Source organism: Ictalurus punctatus, chromosome 9 (genome assembly GCF_001660625.3).
Source record: "Ictalurus punctatus breed USDA103 chromosome 9, Coco_2.0, whole genome shotgun sequence".
In the NCBI taxonomy this organism is placed as follows: domain Eukaryota; kingdom Metazoa; phylum Chordata; class Actinopteri; order Siluriformes; family Ictaluridae; genus Ictalurus; species Ictalurus punctatus.
This window is the reverse complement of record NC_030424.2, coordinates 10,601,237-10,621,642: the sequence shown is the minus strand read 5'-3', so window position 1 is coordinate 10,621,642 and position 20,406 is coordinate 10,601,237. Positions and strand designations below refer to the sequence as shown.

Genomic DNA, 20,406 nt, shown 5'->3' with positions numbered 1-20,406 from the left:
GTAGGGAACCACACACACACACACACCCCTACAGGCAATTTAGTGTAGCCAATCCAATTAATGATGGGAGGAAACCAGAGCCCCCAAAGGAAACCCACACGGACATGGAGAGAACATGCAGAACTTCTCACAGACATTAAGCACAGAATCTAACCGCTACTTGCTGCACCACCATGCTGACCTGATTTTTTTTTTTTTTTTTAAAAAGAAAAGAAAAGAAATTTTACATCCTGGCAAATATCATTTCAAATACATTTCATTGTCTTGTGCCGGTTTGCTGTTACAGTGATGTATAAAGGTCTTAATATAATAGTGTATATTCTTATTAGTATAAAATGTATATAATAGTGTCTAATTTTGTATCAATAAGTGGTCAGCTATAAGCACATTATCAAATATTAGTATGCATTAATTAACAAAGCACATTGTTATATTGTGTTCAATATATGATAACTCGAGGTAGGAAAAATCACACAACTGGCCAGCAGAGGATTCTGCAACTGCCACAGAGTCCTGATCATAACCCAAACATGGCTGATGAGGCCTTGGCTTCTACTACTGCTTTTGCTATTTGTCAGGACACCCTGATGGTTTCCTCCCCAAGCAAACATGCTATCTTAAATAGACAGAAACATTTGGAATCCTCAGCTCAGTTTGTCCTCTTGACATAAAATTTTGACCTACAGTAGTAGTCCAAAAATCACTTATAAATGCAAGTGCATCTAGTAAATGGGCCTGGTATGCCCTCAGGTGGAAACTGTTCCTTGAATGGTGTGAACCTCTTTGGCTGGATCCAGAGCGTTGCCTGATTCCCAAGGTACTAACATTTCTTCATGGACTCCTGGACAGTGGCATGTCCCCATCTACACCAAAGATCCACCATGATTGTTGAGTGTTGGCTCTACCCCTTGTGCTGAAATCCTTTAAGGCTCTTCATAAGCCTTTGCAACATGCCAAACTAAAATGGGTGTTTCTGAATGCGGCCTTTTTGCTTGCGATCGCGTCATTGGAAAAAGCGGGAAAACTACATGCCCTGGTCGATAAGTTCACCTTCCATGCATTGGTACCCAGATAACTCTTGTGGTTGAACCTAGAAGTTTTGCCCAAGATCATATCACCCAAATTTGTAAATCAATGGATTGATCTTTCAGTGTTCCATGAAGGCAAGCGTGCAGTGTGTTCCTCTTTGTACCCAGTATGCAACCTATAGTACTATTTAGACTCAATAGTGGCCTTTAGACTGTTCTGTCATGGAGGAAAAACATGGGGGAATACACAATTCAAAACACAACCTGGCCTGCTGGGTGGTGGCTGTCCATCATAGCCAACAGGCAGGCCAGAATGCTTAACGCTACAGTGCTATCAGGCAACGCTATGAGTGTCTCATCCTCATGGGCATTACTTAGAGGTATGCTGCTACCTGGGCATCACTGTAGATCCTTCTTTCAGGTTCTACATGATTGATATTGACCCTTTCAGTGAAATGAGTGGAAATCTGTTCGGATATGACAGGCACAGTGTGTGGTTCAACAGTTACATATGGATCACTCTGCAGGTTCCTTGTCATACGGAACCAGTGCAGACATGGCAAGAATTCTGGAAAAAAGTCCTGGGAAAAGACTGCTGTCTAACAGAGGTATTAATTCAATATACTGCATCATACATCACTTTGTGACTTTGTTGGAAAGTCTTTCCCTGCGTGTGCATGCATTGAAGAAGCTATCCAGGTGATTCTCACACCCCTGACTATTATCTCGGGTCCCTAGGATCAGTTATGTACGTAACTTATGTGACCCGGGCTCCACTACTACTGTATAATTCAATGTAAACATCAGTCATAGCAAGGCACCATGATGATAATAATGCTCATGTAATATTTTTATTTCAAAATTGCAAAATGTATTCCTCCACTCAAGGCAAATTTGAACTGCGGTGTACACCTTTGATCATTAAGGGAAATGGTGTTCATGTTGACTTTAAACCTGAAGTCTTAGCGCTTAGAAGGGTAATAGCCATATCAAAATCTTCTGTAATTCCATCCTAACAATGTTGAGAGCATTATACTATGGGACATCGATTAAACAGCAAAACCCCATTCTTTGTTGCCCTGAAACAAAGAATATAACCCCTGCATTCATGTACAAATTTACATACATACATTAACACAACTGTGTGTGCTGTGATTTTACGCTAGCCATAATCTGAGTTTCACTAACGAATGGTGATTTCACCTGAAACATGGATGACCGGACAAGTAATGATGAGGGGGGGAGAAAGAACTGGTGACAACTGTCTGGACTGGCCAAGTGAGTGGGGAAAAAAACCCACTGCTGAACTTCACCCGTCTTACTGTTTTGTAGAAAGTGATATTTACTGGGAATTTTATTGTTACATAATCCCCCCCCACCCCCCACTTTGACACACTTTCTCACTGAAGTGAAATTAAAGAAAGGGACAGGCACCTTGTTCAACAGTATGTAGAATGGTAGAACAGAACTGTGGATTATTAAGGGACAAGCAAACCAAAATAAGGTCAATACATACTGCTCTTCTAATAAAACTGAACTGTTGGAAGAAAGTGAAGAAATTAAACTCGTAATCCATTAAGATTGGCACTGGCACCCTTTTTACTGACCCGTTCCGAGTGACTCTTACAGCGCGCGGGGGGTTGTAGCACCATATTTCCCCGTTACCTCTGAGGAAAGGCATGTCTTTTTGAGTTACACACACTTGTCAAGCTTTCTGCATGACCTCACTCTCACTATTCCCACCTACTTACCAGACTTCATAAACCCTACCCTTCCGACGAGTCCACACATCCTGTTACATTCAAATCCTCGGTAAAAGTGCCGGCTCACTCATAGCATCTGATATAAAGTGGCATCTAAAATCAACATCTTAAAAATGGTTACTCTTTCGATTATTATTTTTAAACTGCAATTAATTGCTTGTGGCATTATCGAAAATGGAAATACGCGACATGTCCAATAAATCTGACAAAAGTATTTAAAATACCCAAAATATTTTTTAATGGAATAAATGACTTTACATGTCAAAAGATAAGGGAAATATTACAACGTGCTACTGCACGTCGGAGATAACAGTTTCCAACAGGAAAGAGGATCCAGTAATGTCTGCAGAGAGAATGTCAGATTTCAGACAACGGAAAATAAGCTCTATCAGGAGAGCAATACAAATAATGGGGGGTGGGTGGGTGGGGGTAGGAGAACGATACACATACTCACAATGAGGAAATGTGACATGAATTTTGCAAGCACAGTAAAAACAATGATTAAACTGCGTGAAAGAACATACATCTTGTCGTCTTTTCAGGTGCCATTTGTTTATAATAAAGATAAAAACGAATGAAGAGGTGTAAACCGCATTTCGTAAATCATACCAAAAGGCCATTTTGAGCTCCTTTTAGTCAAGTTCATGTGGCATTTTCTCCAATAGATGGCAACATTTCACTCATCCATAACCCAAAAATAAGAGGGGGAAAAAAAAAGAATAAAAGAAATATTTACAAACAGCTACACAGCACTCTGCCGAATCCCCCTCGTCTCTACATCTTAAAACGACTATCCAACAAATAAATATTTTTTTAAAATAAGTTTTCTTTGTACGGGGCAATTGTACAAGAGAGGACATTAATTTATTTGTACTTATACACAATAAGATATAAATATTTACCTTATGGCACCAACTGTCTCTCAGTTCTATATCGTCCGGCTTTATAACGAGTACTGTAGCTGATATACAGTAGATTCAAGTTACACATTAAGGCTGTAGATCGCATTTGTATTGATCTTTTCAAATATTTCAAAGTGGTCAGTTCAAATAAGCAGCGGACTTCGAAGCGTGATTGAGTATCACCAACCACAGGTACCTCTAAGACGAGTGTATTATTATCATCATCATCTTAACAGTTAAACAGGAGCAAGCGACGTATCTGACCGCAGTCAGACTTCACTGCAAGTTTGGCTCTTAGCCAGAGGATGATGGAGGCAGCTGTGGTCCTTTGCACATAAATACATCATCAATCTGAACCATATCTCCATCATGTTTGTGTCAGCGGAACATGAAAAGTAAGACAGTACACCCCCTTTTTCCCCCCAATCAGTAAACCAGCCCATGGCCAATTACATAGCCAGTGGTTATGTGAATATACATCAAAAGATTAAAACTCTGGCAATTGCCCAAAGTAAGGTCACTGTAACGGTATAGGAATGGCTTCCAGCATGACACATGCTCCCCAAACATTCCCTGCTATGGCGCAAATCACCTGTAAATCCACCAGTTAATTCATCTCTCTCTATATGTAAGTGTTTATTAACATGTATATTCTCACACAGGTTAGAACTGCACGGCATAGCCGACTTAGCTTATAGCATTCTTTGATCATTTTTAGAGCGAGTGAATTACCAATTTAAAGCCTTAATACCAAGGTAGAGTTTCTTTAAGGGTATAAAGGAGCCAAAGAACAGTGAGGGAGTGAGCAATAAAACAAATTAATAACCAGCAAAAAAAAAAAAAAAAGAAAAAAAAAAGTATCATTAATTCGTGAGACCAATCCGGATTTCAGAGAAATTTTGAAACACATGCAGGGTTCTCATCATGATGGTCAGTTCAGATATGACTGTCAGGAGTCACGGTGAATCATTTAAAGATTCGCTGTGAGTAATCATATTGCGTTTTGAGTGTTGCAATATGGCACCGGAAGGCCAGAGAGTCAGTTCATGTCGATGGTGTTGAAAACCCACTCTGTGAATTTCTTCAGCTTGGCCGAGGCGTTTTGAGATTCCTCCAGCAGCCGCTGATTGTCTGCCCTCAGACTCTGAATCTGGGCCTGCAAAGAAGCCTTCGCGTCCTTCTCCTGGAGGAGAAAGAGATTGAAAAGTTGAGTCCTCGGAGAAGGAAAGGATGAACTTGTAACACACATACGTCACGTTTATAGCTGCCAAGAAAGCATAAGCATGGGAAATTGAGGGTTTCACATGGTGTTTCGTTTCCTAACAAAACTGTCCGATTATAATTCACTTAAATGAGTCCGTTATTGCGGTAAAACAGACCAGAGTACATTAATCTGCAGCTTTACTTACTATAATGCAGTTATTTTATCTTTCCCTTACCTTTTTCAGATCCTCCTGCAGCAGTTTCACCATAGACTCCAGCTGGCTGACCTTCCCGATCAGACTGGCAGAACTCTCACTGAGCAGGAGCACACAGCAGAACGCCACAGGAACGTGTTAAAGCAGGTTAAACATGTCGTGCGGTTTGAAAAATACTCATGCAAAACAGCGTGATCTAATATTCTCATATGTACATTCTCATATGTACTACATTACAGCCTATTCAGGCAAAATCTAGGGTTTTTCATGGTGTAATTGACAAGAAATTCTTTAATATGACTTATAACACTAGAGCACAGACTAGGGATGCATTGATACTGTTGCTCAGAATAGAGTACGAGTATGACGTGGTTATTTTTGGTACTGATACAGAAATGACTACCCTACGCAAGAGAGAGTGTGCAGAGACGCATCGGTGAGCGTTGCAAATAGAATGAATTGCAACTTGCACCCTAAGCAAAGTGTAGACCTGAAGCATACGTGGCTCACTCTGCTCGCAGAACTTAAAGTGCTTTCTGCCGTGACATTTTCTCTACATGCTCACGCCACTGATCCGTGCTTTGCGAAATTCACGGCACCCTGGGCTCATTTCTAATAACCACGCTCGCAGCCGTTTATTAAAGATACTGTTTAAACACCATGAGATGATGATATTATTATCATCAGGTTCACTTCTATGCTGTAGTTTCTCCTTTGAGTACAATTTGCAGTCTGCTTTGCCTGCCATGAAATGTGAAATAAGTCCAGATTGCTGCCAATTTGTTCATTAGTGTGACACGTGGTTTATATCACATGGTATCAGGTATTGATATCTGAGCAATTTTACAGGAAAGAGTACAATGATGCCAATACCGGCATGCATCGATGCATCCCTAGCGCAGACGTTTGGGTAAACGCAGCCACATACCTGGACGAGACGTGTTGCTCTAGGGACGTCTGAAGCTCGGTCTTCTGTGTCTCTGACCTCGAAGCGGCATCTTTCACTGCCATAAACGTCGCTCTTTGAACTATAGTCACAAATGGAAGGAAGAACTTTGTCTGAGGGAGAGTTTTAAAATGCCTGCGAGACTGTCAGCCTTTGAAGGAATTCTCTTATTACCATCTCCAGTGTATGCAAAACGACAAATTATGAAGAAGCATGGCCACTTAAGGCACACAATTACACAAACACCGGGAAAATGATGGCTGCTAAAAAGGTTGCTTTTTTTTAAGAAATAAAGGCACAAAGCCAAAGTAGCACCATTTTTAAAAAATAAGAACACCAACCCCTAGACTGAAGAACCTTACATATTAGAAATGTCACCTCAATGCAAGATATTTACTACCTACATATTTCACAGGTGTTCTACACCGTTAAGTACACTTTAGCCTAATTTTGTACTTTAGTAAGCAATCAAAAAAATGTTGATATTTTGCATGTGTGTCAACTCATTGAAACACGTTTACATAGCTACAATTAAAGTAGTTTATTATCTCTAGAGCCCTCTGCTGGTTAAGAGCTGAACTGTTCTAGCTAAAGGCTGGGAAAAGAAACACAAGTCTGAAATAAAGACATGAACGAGGACCTATTATACAGTATGCTTGCAAACCGGTTCAAAGTATCTTTGACGATTATAGATCTATTTTTTTTAAAATGACAAACTACACGTTTAAGTGAACAAAATGGGCCAAGGTGTCTTGAATACCTTCGAAGGCTTTGGCGGCATCCACTAGGTCAGACCAGTCGAGCCCGCTGTCTGCACTGGCATCAGGAAGGGGCATGAGGCCGGGGTCCTGCTGGGGCTTCCTGCATGGCGCGGCCTCAAAAACACTGCACTCTGTAAAAGTGAGGTCACCTGGGGAAATTTTTTTTTTTAAAAATCAGTCATACTACTGTGGAGCTAAGCTATAGCCATTAGGTGTTAGAGGAAAGTCAGCACAGTGCTCGTTTTCTTTAAATGCTTCTCTGTACAGTTAAAAGACGCGCACACTATTTTCCAAGACTAATATCCAACAAAAGCCATTTTAAGGTACAGCTCACCTAAAGATTTGGCACCCTGCGTGTAGGACGGCTGGACGCTGCGCACGCTGGGTGAACGCGGCATGGTGGAGCGACCGAACAGGTCGGCACTCTGACGGGCGGTTGTGAGCACCCTCTGCCCGCTAAAGATGCTCTCATCAGAGAAGGTTCGCTGTAAGGAGCGGGGAGTCTGTGTGGACAACGAAAACGAGGGCTGTGAAAGAGAGAATTGCCGGTAAGAGTACGGTCAAAAACAAACTGTATTAGCAAATTCAAATAGGTTTAGCCCTAGTAAAAGTGCAGTACCTTAGTTTTGCTACAGCTAGGTGGAGGGCTGTCCAGAGTGATGAGCTTCTTTAGATCCTCCTCTACAGTGGATTTGGGAGTGGGCTGAGGGGACTGGCTCGCCTTCATAGTGGCCCGTAGCTGAGGCTGCCCACCTAAATACCCATCGCTCTGATGCCGCCTGAATCAGAGAGGACAGACACAAAGCCAAAAGCTACTTGATCATATGCTCTTGAATGGTATGTTAATTCAATTCTACGTATTTATATAGTCCCTTTTAAAAAAAAATTAAACAGTCACAAAGCAGCTTTACACAAATCTGGTCATAGACTTTAATTAGTCCCTAACGAACAAGCCGGCGGCGATGGTGGCGAGGAAAAACTCCCTGAGAGGACGCGAGGAATAAACCTTGAGAGGAACCAGACTCAAAAGGGAACCCATCCTCTTCTGGGCCACAACGGATAGTGAGAAGACAGAAAGGTGTCGCTCGACATTAACGCCCTTTGCAATTTTGAACCAGCCACAGAGCTAGTCTAAAGTGAACTAGTAACTTAATTTCTTCAGAGACAAGCCCATTACTTATAAAATGACGCACGTTGTTATTAATGAACGACGTTCGTTCCGACGGTTAATTCGTCCATGCCAAATGAGCAAGCTAGCGCATAATAACTGAATACCCTGAAGTGCATTTTATTCCCACTCACAAATGTACTCCATCCTGCAAACGTGATTCACCGAGAATCAGACTTTATAATATGCTATGACAGGATTCCAGACCAATCCACTGATTCAGACCGCGCTGAAGAGACAGCAAAGGGAAGAGCTGTAAAATGTGACCGCACTGCAGGTACTACTAAATATCTTCAAGCCTTATTACAGAATATAACACATCGTAAAGCACTTAATATTTCAGTAGATATACTGTAGCATTACTGTAAAAATAATCAATACCAAAACTAACACAAATGATTTTATGTATGAATTTGAACCATTTTAAACACCACCTCAGAGAATCGTGTATTTTCACCCAAACACAGGATCTTTGGTACTTCTTACTCTCACTTTTAAGTTGCAGGATAGAAGATTTTCTACCCTCTCTAGTGGAAAAAGTCTGCTTAAAAAGCTTCTAGCAGAAGAACATTTCAGAACATGCAAGGTTGTGCTGCAGTCTTCCCCACCACACAAATGCCCAACCCACCTTCCACTCACTAAACAGGATGGGTAATTAACGATGACAATATTTGTGTAGTGACAGGTTCAGAACGGTAGTATTATGGGCCGGAGGATATAATTTTCTGCTTAGTTATTGTCATCTCCGCAGAATTACAGTGTGAAGAGAGTAAAAACTGTCCACGTTAAGCCCTAACAGAAATTTCGGGGTGGGCCTCTGGCTGTACGTCTTTCAGGCGTGTTGACAGTGGATGCGTTGGCGTATGATGAACCTCCAGAAGATCCGGCTCTGACGTTCAAATACAGAATTTCCAGGACAACTTGCAGTAGCACAAAAACCTCCTGGTTTAGATTAGTGGTGTGCATGAGGACTGGGATCCCATGGAACCAAACAAAAAGTCTCCGCAACAGGTGGTCAGATATGGCTGTCTTGAAACGAAGAGAGGCCACGTTAATTAACATGGGAACGTATTGGAAATTACAGGGCGCCCTGACGCGTTCATGTTCAGTAATTCCTTTATCCTGGTCGGGTCGCTTTGGTTTAAATCACTTAGGGTGGGTTGCACCAATAAGGATTCTATAGTTTAGAGCTAATCTAGGATTTGTTGATCTGGGATTTATTTAAAATCGAGTTGTGTTGCACTACTTAATTTTAAACACAGATTAACAAATCGAGGAGTAGAATTCTAATCTGCAATTAAAACCTCCATTTACGATTAATGAAGGATTCGCCATTTTCATCATTGCGGCAGTGCATGTGGATTTCATAAACGTGGAAATATACGAATTCTCCAGTGTAACTAAACAGCAACAACGTAAGGGAATGTGAATGTTAAAAAAAATTCAACTTCCGTTATTAACCGCTCATTCGCATAACCGATACAGGTTGAGGAAATGAAAACATTAATATTAAAAAATTAAAACTCAGTTTAAAGTGATGGAGCAACAAGATTATAGTTAATCCAGGTTTGTTGTGAAATTAAATCCAGGATTAACGTGATGGTTTAAATGTAAACCTGCTTATTTTTAGACAAGGTTTAAAGTTTGGTGCAACAGAATTATTAGATAAACCTTGGTTTAATCTAGATTTAAGCGTAATCTTCATTGGTGCGACCCACCCTTAGTGGTTTATATTTTGGCAAATAGAACCAACTAATTTTATTCAGCCAAGTAAGCTTGCCTGTAAGTCAAGGTGTGACATGACGTGCATCACCCAGTGGGCCAATATCTGTTTAGACAGGGCAACTCTTTGTGTCTTCCCTCCAAGGCAGATAAACAGCTGAACTGATGAATGAATTGCCACCTTCCAGTCCGAGTAGCAGCATACGAGATGGGTAACAAAAGTAGAACAAAAGGTCACTTAAGTTAAATCACCAGGGCTGTTTGCCCAGTCTTTTTGGTGAAGGGATAAGAGGAGATCTTCAGGGACTTCAGGACAAGGGTAGGATCCCACTGTGGGCTTTTGATGGCGCTGGGTAGATGAAGGGAACAAGCGCCCTTCAGAAAGTTTGTGGCAAGTTTATGAGCCCCAAGCAACACACCATCCATCCTGCTGTGACAAGCTGCCATAGTGACCACAGACACCTTCAATGTAGAAGTGGACCGTCTACTGTCGAGCAGTCCAAATAGGAAGGCTAGGACTCTAGGAACTGGGTAGGGCACAATTTTGCAAGCTCAGAAGTGAAGAGCATGGCACAATGGGGAGGAAAAACACTCAACGATGCCAGTGGCACATATTCACTGTTAGAAAAAACTCAGTGTCTCGATGAAAGATGTTGCAGAATACAGAGAGATGACTGCCATTCTGACCAACAGAGCAGTCTGCATCTAACCCATGAACAGCATTGGGTGTGATGATTACATAACAAGGCTACCAAGCAAATGAGGGAATCCAACTCAAGCTAATAACTAATAATGGTGAGTGAATTTGTTAAATACACGCACTGCAGGTATAAAGAGCTGAAGAGAGATGATAGGAGTCTATTGTTAGCTTTGGAGAACCGTTTACCTGTAAGTCGGACTGTTCATGACGTTGACATGTGTATGAGGTGAGAAGGAGGAAGGAACCAATGGGCATATGATGACTAGATTCATATAAAATACTTGATCATACAGTTGATCTGTGAAGATGTTGAAGATCTGCGTATATGTACAAGAAAGGCATCCAGGTGATTCAGACCATCTCTGGCAGGTAGGAGCGGTGAAACAATCACAATAAAGCATCTCTAAGCTCTTGCAGCGTGTGTGGACTGTTTGTAGCCGATGAAAAGAGAACCGATGGTGCGTTTGACTAGAGGTCGTAACTTGTAATTACCAACCTTCGACAAACAAAAAAAACGCCTCCTCACTTGAAATTCCTACAAGTGAACCAGAGGTACCAGAAATTAATACATGTGAACCAGAGTTGTCTTCTAAACTGTGAGTTCCTCCAAATTCAGGGAGTGACGTCAAATCAACATGGCTACGCACAGTGCCAGAAGTATCCACAACACAAAAGTAGCACCTCCTTAACTTTAAAAGCGTTATGCTGTATAGATCAATCAACATACAAACATGTTGACTTGTTAAATCTATAACATTGACTATATAGGATTTGGGGAGGAAAATATAAATCCCTCTTCACAGCCCTACCAAAATGCCAGACTATAAATGCAGCCTGACATTATAACAATTCACAAAGCCCTATCAGGAAGTATTGTGTGCAAGGAGATTGGTCAATCTTTTGGCAAGAGCGGGTTGGATTGGTCAGAATTCCATTGGTCAGCATCCATTGACTGAATAATAATTTTGTATTCATTACCCTAATCACTAGAACATTAAATAAACACATTTTCCTAAACCGTAATTAAGTTCAAATGAATTTTACTATCCATTACACCCTTTTGTGTTACGGTTCCTCTTTCTCTCTTTTTTTTCCGGCAAACAATGAAATAACGCAATTAAACATCTAGCCGCAATATGGAAATGTCAAACCTTCAGTTCAACTTAAAAGGGTATCAGAACTGTCTGGTTTCCCAGGCTGCGACTCATCCTGTTTATAAAATGGTGGTAATATCAACTAGAATTTAAAGTCTTCACCTCACCTAGATTTCAACTGTGTTAAGATCAGTGCTTACTGTAGTAGCATCCACCTGTGTGTGCAAAGCCAACAGCACTAACAAAACATGACAAATAGCCTGAGAGGAGTTTTATTCACATGATCGCTTGAGCAGCCCTGAATTCACTGTGTACTGCACGTTTCTGACTGTAACTCAACTGATTCAACTCATAAGGACAAGCCCTTCATGAGTCATCAGGAGTTAAGTGCAGGGGAAACACAGAAGCGTACAGTACCCTGTTTTTCCTGAACTCCAGTTTCACTCTATTTAGGTTTGGTTACTTTTTTTAACCCAAGACTTACTTGCGACTGCTACCAAAATCCACCGAGTTGATGGTGCCCCCTGGTTTCTTCCAGCCAATCAGGTACTTGCTGGTGGCTCCCTGGCGGGGGTAGAAGCTCTTGGCTCCAGGAGAGAGGGATGGATGGGTGGGGGAGGAGGTGGAAGGGGCTGACTCCTCCTGAGTGGAGTTCGGTGGGCTGCCCGAGTGCACTGAACTCAGAGTGCTTTCAGACACAAAGAGAGTATAAAGAATCAATACTTTCCCTTTCTCTCCGTCTCTAAACCATGCACACAGTGAGCACTGTAGTCAAACTCCAATGTACTTGTGAAGCATGTTGCCAGATATATTTATGCCTTAATGCCATAAACATAACTGAAGCAATCATTAGTGAAAAACTGCGCTCAGTCAAAGCGTTTGAGATTTTGATCAGAAGGGGGGGGGAGCTTCATTTGGCACGACAGCTAGAGGTCAAAATAGGTCAGGCTTCATAAGACAAGATTCTCGCGTTCCGCATTCCTGAGTGATTTGAGGTCTCACTTCTCTCCAAGATGGAGCAAGCATGCACGTTTTGCTAAAAGACAAGCTAGCGCTTGTTAAACATAAAAACATCCCAACCACGAGAACTGCACGGTTCATGACGAGTTCGAAAGAGAGCAACTCTTTCAAATAAAATAAAATAATCTACTTAAGCAGTTCATAAAAAGACACAATCCGTATGTGTGAATTAAACACAAAGCATTTGTGAAAGCTTGTGTGTACACTGTTTACGAGTAGTAACACTTAAATAAACAAACGGTGGCTTATCGCATTATCCGGGTGTTATAAATCTCTCATGAAGTCTATATACAAGAATATTTAACTGAGCCTTTGGCCTGGACGGCATTAAGGCTCTGCATATGCTTCATCAACTACGCTGCACTAGATGCTGTAACCAGAACTTCGAAGGACCCGATCTCGCTTCTCCCTTTTCCACATACTGTACATCATGAAATGCAAATTAAACAATAAAAAAAAATTTAAAATCTGATTGGGCATGGATTATTTTGCTATGAAAGGACAACCCAAAAGTATTTAAATTCCTCTTATACCACTCGAATATTGTTGTGTTACAGAGAAACCGGAAACTCGTTTGTCCTGAAAACTTTTACAAAGTATTGACACCAGAGACTAAGCGTTAAATAAACGTCTCCTTACAGAAAGACTCACCGTAAAAACGACTACACAACAGTCAGTTCCGGTGCGCTAATTTGATTGGTTGAGCGTCATTCCAAGAGTGCCAGTATTTCTTAAAACTCAGCGCATTTGCCTTCGCCAAGCAAAATTCCACTTCCTGTTCTGAAACTGCTCTACAGTAGACTTAGCGACGTCATCAGTGGACATGGAAAATAATACTTTTCCGGAATTTTACCGGAAGCACCTTAAACTAGAATCTACAAATTAATATGAGCTAGCTAACAAGTCAGCTGACATGCTATAACGCGAGTGTGTCTTCTTCGAGACCTAATGTCCTTTCCAAAACTACTGGAACAGCAGGCCAATTCATTTGTTTTTGCTGTCGACTGAAGACATAAAACCTTTTGTATCAGACCACCTAATTTCCAGGCGAGCAAAAGTACTGGAACATGTGACTGATAGGTGTTTCTTGTTACCCAGGTGTGTCCTGTTAAGACTGTTCATTTAAGCAATAAATAGCACTGAACATGTACTTTGGGATTTAGCCTTCAATTTGACCTGTAAAGACTGCATTTGTTGTTAAAAAGGATAAGCCAACATGAAGATCAGAAAGCTGTCTATGGGAGAAAAGCAAGCCGTTTTAAAGCTGAGAAAAGAAAGAACATCAATCAGAGACATTGCACAAACGTTGAGCATAGCCAGTACAACAATTTGGAATGTCCTGAAAAAGAAAGAAACCACTGGTGTACTGAGCAACATACACCAAATGGGTCAGCCAAGGAAAACACAGAGCTGTGAAGAAAAACCCAAAAACAACATCACCAACAACCTCCAGGGCAGGTGTGAAGGTATCACAATCCACCGTTCGAAGAAATCTTAGAGAGCAGAAATATAGAGGCCATACCACAAGGTGCAAACCAATCATGAGCAGTAAGTATGGGAAAGCCAGATTGGAGTATGCAAAGAAATACAAAGATGAGCCACAAAAGTTCTGAAACCAAAATGTACCTCTACGAGAGTGATGGAACGGCCAAAGTGTGGAGAAAGAAAGGATCTGCTCATGATCCGAAACATACAAGCTCATCTGTGAAACATGGTGGAGGTAGTGTCATAGCTTGGGCTTGCATGACTGCTTCTGGAACAGGCTCACTAATCTTTAGCATCAGAATGAATTCAGAACTTTACAGGAACATTTTCTCTGCCAATTTACAGAGAAAAGCATCACAAAAGAAGAAACCAACAATTTGATGATGTCAGTGAAACACAGGCTTGATGCAGTTATTGCAAGCAAGGGATATGCAACCAAATATTAAGTGTGATTTACTTTAATTTATTTCAAGACTTATCGGTTCCCATAATTTTGCTCGCCTAAAAATTGGGTGGTCTGATTTTGGATGTTTTATGTTATATCTAGATGTAAACACCAGGAAATAAAAGCTGAAATCCTAGACTCTCATCTCATATCTATATTTTGATCTCAAACCCAAATGTCTTCAGTCTACAGCAAAAACGAATGAACTGGCCTTGCCGTTCCAATAGTTTCGGAGGGGGCTGTAACTAACACAGCAAAAATAATCGGAACATTTGGCCATATTATGCCCAAAATATCACTTATTCGATATTCATTTGTTTGTAGAACTGTAGTATAAAAGCAATATCACACTCGAAATCATACAGTTATACTGAATACGGTCACGATTGTGATTAACTGCAGCAAATCAGCCATCAGCTTTGTGCATATGCCGATTCACAGCCGTGCCGGTATTCACTATAATTGCACTCTTGCTCATGCGATATTGCTTAATTGTACGTTTTTGTTCCCCATGTTAAATAACAGCATTCCTTTTATTATTATACAGGGATTACGTGGAGCGTCCATCCTACAGTCCCTGTGTTTGAGATGTTACTATAGAACTGGTAACATATTTAGAACGTGGTCATTAATATAAACCTGCTTGAATGACAACCAGAATTGTGCTGTTATAGAAAATTAATCAACGCCTTCTGACCGGTCAGATTCTAGACTTTAACAGCAAAATCATGGTTTTGTAAAAGACATAAAATTATAGCGGCCCGAGCTCTAGATAATTATGGTCTGTGCGCTAGTGGTTTAAGTGTTTGACGGTGTACCTGGAATGAGAGGCTGTATCACTGAGCGTATGGGAACTGGTATCTGGAGGGCTTTTGGTCTGATTCTCAGCGAGATCTGTGTGAAGAGGAGTCTCGGAGCCTGCAGGGGAGACCTGCGGAGCCTGATAGGTGGAGGTGTTCTCCACCCAGTGAGCTGAGGCTTTCTCTTTAGCCTTGGAGCTGATGCTAACTGGAACTGAGTCAAAGTTCCTGGGTGTGGCTTCAACGGGGCCGTTAGCGGAAGTTCCCTGGGGACAAGCGGTTGGAAAGCCATTCAGCTCAGAGTCCAGCCTCCCAACCAAATCGAACCACTTCTCCTCACTATGGGTGGCGCTGGAGGCGTTGATGGACAGCGCGGTGCTGCTGGATTGGCTGATGGACGTAGCGTCGCTCTGTAGTGTGATGCAGAGACATCAGATTGACCAGCGTGCAATCACACATACACTTAAATAATAAGGGAGACTAGACCTTAAACTCACCTTCGAGTTTGTGTTTGGGTACAGTGAAGTGTTAAGATCTTTGTGGTGTTGATCAACGCTAGTCAGGAGTGGCTTTATTTTTGTCAGGTCTAAACGACAAAGGGGCAGTGTTAAAATGGAAAACAAATATTTGCAGAAAAGCTTAGGGTGTGCTGCTACACAGAGTATAAGCAAGTCTCACATTGAGCTTTATTAGCATGGCCATGTTAAAGAAGCTGTTGCCATAGCATGTGTGTTCTCTGAAGTCTGTTATCTCTCATCTGTGCGAGATCCGTTATCTCTCATCTGTTAGCTTGAGGAAATTTAGTAACTTGGTTTTGATCAGACAAAGAGGTTTCTTATCTTGCTCACACTGAAGGACAAAGTACATCTCAATCTCAGAGCTCTTACAGGAACCACACACAGTCTTTATCTGAACAGCCAGGAATGTGATATCTGCTCATTATTATAAACCAAGAAGGTGGGGGTTTACCTATAAAGTCATAACCTCATAAAAGTGCACCAGCACAGCTGAAGCTGAAACACACATCTGATAACACAACGTCCACTACCCACAATAAAAGAGCTATTCGGACAAGGGAATCGAACGGTACTTCCGATTACCTGATGGTGTCCTACTGGCTCCTTCTCCCTCCACCACTCTGACCCAGTTGGGTGTAACCCACACACACTCTTTTGCAATTTGACGATCAGCAGCTAATGGTGAGCTGCGGTTTGCATTAAACCTGCAGAGGATATTAATCAGGAAAAGCAAACAGAAACTTTAAAGCAAACTTTAAATGACTTAAAGCAAAACCTCTTTATTATTGTGCAATTCATCAGACGAGTTTGCCTTCATTTTCTGATTTAATTCTTTAAAAAAAAAATTTTTAATGACCATGTAATTGTACATAAAATATACGTGTCTAGTTTTTATATTTATATTTAATATATATTTATATTTCCTCCTCTAACAGACCTCACACCTTGTGATTAGAAAGCGTACAGAAACACTAATATCTTGTTTTAGATTACGTAACCCCATTTTGTCACCTCGGATTTCCCCCACTATATAATAGAAATCCAAGGTGACATTTCTGGTTGAAAAATGACACTGACTACATTTACATGGACAGCAGTAATGAAATTAGTGACCTTATTCTGAATAAGACAATATTCTGATTAAGGTGTTTACATGGACAACGGTAGTCTAATTATTGAGCTTATTCTGAATAAGACCATATTGATTAAGGTGATTTACATGAGTCGCTTTTAGAATACTCCTTTCATGTTCCCGTTTTACATGTTATAGAACATAGAACAATTAACGGCATGTCATTACATCCTCACGCCACGCCGTCCCCTCCAGAATTTCACGCATCAACATACAGTTGGTCTTCGTTATGGTCCCATATACAGTTTTGGGTGTTTTATTTTTTAATTTTACTTACGCTTCAAGTGCAGTTAATTATTTGTCACACTATACGTGCAAATAGACGACTGCTTGAAGCCGTGGGCTGCGTCCCAAACCTACTACTTACCTACTATACAGTAGCTGAAGTACATGTATATCACCTACTATATAGTAGGTAAGTACGCGGTTTGGGACACAGCCGTGCTCTCGTTTGCCATCAATCGGTTGAGCACTGCCGTGTGTGTACGTGTCCGGTCGCAAAATGCAGTGAAAACTCCCACACAACGTTAATAGTGTGATTAAGGTGTGAACATGTCTATAACGCACTTCCATAATGCAACTAAAACAGGAGTACTCCACATGTCTTAACTCCATTTGTGTTGATCTCGAGTATGACTTTAGTCGGATTAAGGTCATCAAAAATCGCTGTTTACATGCTAGTTTCTTACTCAGAGTATCGTCTTAATCGGGTTGATATCAGATTATTGTCGTCCATGTAAACGCACTTGAGTGTAGAACCCAACAATAAATCAATGGGAAATATGGGATTTTCTTTGAGCTGAGTTTCCGAGTTTGGGAGGGGCGTGTCAGTAAGAAAACATGGTGGAATCGACGGATGCAGCGTCTGTAATTGACGGTAAATTTGTTGACATTGAATGTTTACTTGTCTCAGAAGCTGATTTCAGTTATTATGCGTTTGGTATATGCAGCAAGTTAACGCCGGGTTTGTTTTTCTAAAAATTTATAATAAAACAAGCTAATTGCCTGCACAAAATACGATAGCGTTGTACAATTACCATATAATATGTAACGATAACATTAGCGGTGGCTTCATAAATTGATCGAAAACAATTTTTTTTAAAAAGCATAACACACCCGATGTGCATTCCTTGCTCTTCAAGTTCTAGTAGTAGAGTTCAAAAACCTTGCTGTATTTAAATAAGAGAGCGTACACCGCCGTCTTGCTCCGACCAAAATGACTTGAACGCACCTGACCTCATAATTACAACTTCCCAACTCGTTAAATATGAACTTCCAAAGAGGACTTGAAAGCACAGTAACATCGAGTAGGAACATGCAAATCAAATGTTGGCGAGTGCTGGAAATCACCACAAATGAACGGCGATATTATTCACGATAACCCCAAAACTAGCGTGTTCAACTGCTTTAATATAACAAGCGAGTCCTACTTGGTCATGTTTGATCAACAAACTGATTCACCATTGAACCAACTGGTATTGCTTGTCTGTCGTCAAGCGGCAAGAATAAATAAATGTATGAAAAATAATACATGACAAGTGAAAGCGTTAACTGTTTTTTGGACTAGCATGGAATAATTAGAACTGGTGTGTTTGCCAATCCCTGAACTACACATCTGCTACAAAACATGAAATGCAGGTTATAACATTACTCAATGGTTTACCAGTCATAATTTAATTAGGCTACTGTGTAATAATCATAATAATAATGACTCTCTCACACTCTTTTCCAAATCTGACTAATGCAGGATGCAAGTCTTCCCCCCCATAATCGGATCTTTTCTAAAATGGATCTTTTCTTTTTTTTCTTCTCGTTAAAGTATTGCTTAATGATGCAAAAAAAATCATGGAGTAACCTGACTGTTGCTGGTATGCTTTCCAACTAATCAGAATGCTTAGCTTGGGAACTAACCGGTGTGTAATTATATGATTATTCATATCACCTACCCATCTGGATTGGACTTCTGACGCCAGTGAGTGGAGCTGGAGCTGGAGTCGCTGGAGAACGACTGGTTGTTGGGGGAGTTGCGTGTGTGGGGAGACCGCCCCATCACGATGGAGCAAGCCAGGGCGTAGTTGTCAGAGCCTGGAGAATACCTGAGAGAGAAAAGGATCCTGTCAGCTTCACTACAGACTATATTACAGGAGGAAGTCAACGAAATCTCTAAGTCAGCAGTGTTTACAGAGGAAATAAATAAATGCGTTAGTTACGGCTATAAAGATTTTTTAAAAGGGAAACCACCAGAGTGCATTAACAGAGCTAAAAGCAGCATCGACAGCAATTTTGACCAACCTATGCCTACGTTCATGCACATGCTTTATCCTGTAATGTCTAAAGTGATGAGTGAATGCTTCCCTGGCGAACCATAACAATTCAATTCCATTCAATATGATTTATATAGTGATTTTTAACAATGGATATTGCCATATCAACATTTGTGTTTCAACCAGGTGAGATGTGGTGAACTTTCATCTCAATTTAAAGGGGCAACTAATGAGACAACAAAGAGCTAGAGGAAGGTAAAGAAGGGTGCGTTTCTTTTTACACAAAACGTATGTGACTTGATTTATGGCCGCACTCAGACCTATCTGCCGCCATCTAGGAGAAAAAAAAAATAAAATAAAATTAAAAAAAATAGTAGCACATAATCAGATAGTCCTGAATTCACAAAGTCATGTTTCCCAACCCCCCTCCGCCCCAATTTATTGGAGCAATATGACACATGATTGGGTCAGATGCACATGTGACTGGGATAGAAAGCAAAGTGCAATGGTTTTACCATAAAGCTCTGGTTGAAACACTGAATGTAGGTCTACTAGCCAAACATTTCGCTCAATGCTCAAAAGCAGGACGGTCGGAAACTTTAATTAAATTCAAAGAATTCTCCGATTTACTCAATAAGATCTGAGAGCTACCGTTTAGCATTCAGTGGGCGGCCTTCGCTGGACACGCTGCGAGGGAGGAGCGAACCCCGTCTTGTGTAGTCTGGATTCGGAGTCTTGCTTACTGCTGCCCCTTGGCCTTGGTTGACATTTCGATTCTGGGAAGCGCAGGCCACGGTCTGTTGAGGAGCGCTGGGTCGAGGCCACTTCTCGTTGCTATTGCGAAACGGGAACTTGTACTCATAGGGCATCCCCTCTTTGTGGTTTTTGTAGTCCACTAGCGGCATGTGGTATATCTCCGAGCAACCTCTTCAGAAAGAAAGCAAACGCTCGCTCAGTAATTTAACCACCAGCCACACAGTGCAGGAAGTTTAGAAATTGTTGAGAAACAGCCCGGATCAGAGGCAGCGGCATCAAATAGAAATCTGGTTAATTAAGCATGCTCTGCAAGTTTGTTTCTCTATTAAGCATGTACACTATATCTCAATATCCCAACATGCACAATATTGCTACCATGGATGCATTAAAGCAATTTGGGCCATTCTCCGTTTATAAAGCAGCCATCTTCTAAACCTGAAGGCAGGATCTCGTGCAAACTCGTAACGAAAACAACATAAAATCA

General features: G+C 41.1%; 1 protein-coding gene across 5 annotated transcripts in view; it reads right to left on the bottom strand.

Moving 5' to 3' along the window:
* Nucleotides 1-3,005: 3,005 nt before the first annotated feature.
* Nucleotides 3,006-20,406, bottom strand: part of LOC108269607 (signal-induced proliferation-associated 1-like protein 1) — a 72,367-nt gene continuing 54,966 nt past the window's right edge. The window contains exons 10-21 of one of the 5 annotated variants that reach the window (XM_017475554.3): nt 19,818-20,093; nt 18,849-18,998; nt 16,353-16,474; nt 15,750-15,838; nt 15,271-15,662; nt 11,987-12,190; nt 7,438-7,597; nt 7,153-7,321; nt 6,818-6,967; nt 6,040-6,139; nt 5,133-5,211; nt 3,006-4,876 (exon numbers count right to left, since the gene is read on the bottom strand). In XM_017475554.3, coding sequence (XP_017331043.2) covers nt 4,733-4,876; nt 5,133-5,211; nt 6,040-6,139; nt 6,818-6,967; nt 7,153-7,321; nt 7,438-7,597; nt 11,987-12,190; nt 15,271-15,662; nt 15,750-15,838; nt 16,353-16,474; nt 18,849-18,998; nt 19,818-20,093 — 2,035 coding nt within the window. In that variant the 3' untranslated portion in view covers nt 3,006-4,732. Of the gene's footprint in view, nt 4,877-5,132; nt 5,212-6,039; nt 6,140-6,817; nt 6,968-7,152; nt 7,346-7,437; nt 7,598-11,986; nt 12,191-15,270; nt 15,663-15,749; nt 15,839-16,352; nt 16,475-18,848; nt 18,999-19,817; nt 20,094-20,406 lie in introns of all 5 variants that reach the window. The other 4 variants (XM_017475553.3, XM_017475555.3, XM_017475556.3 and 1 more) reach the window with 4 other exon arrangements.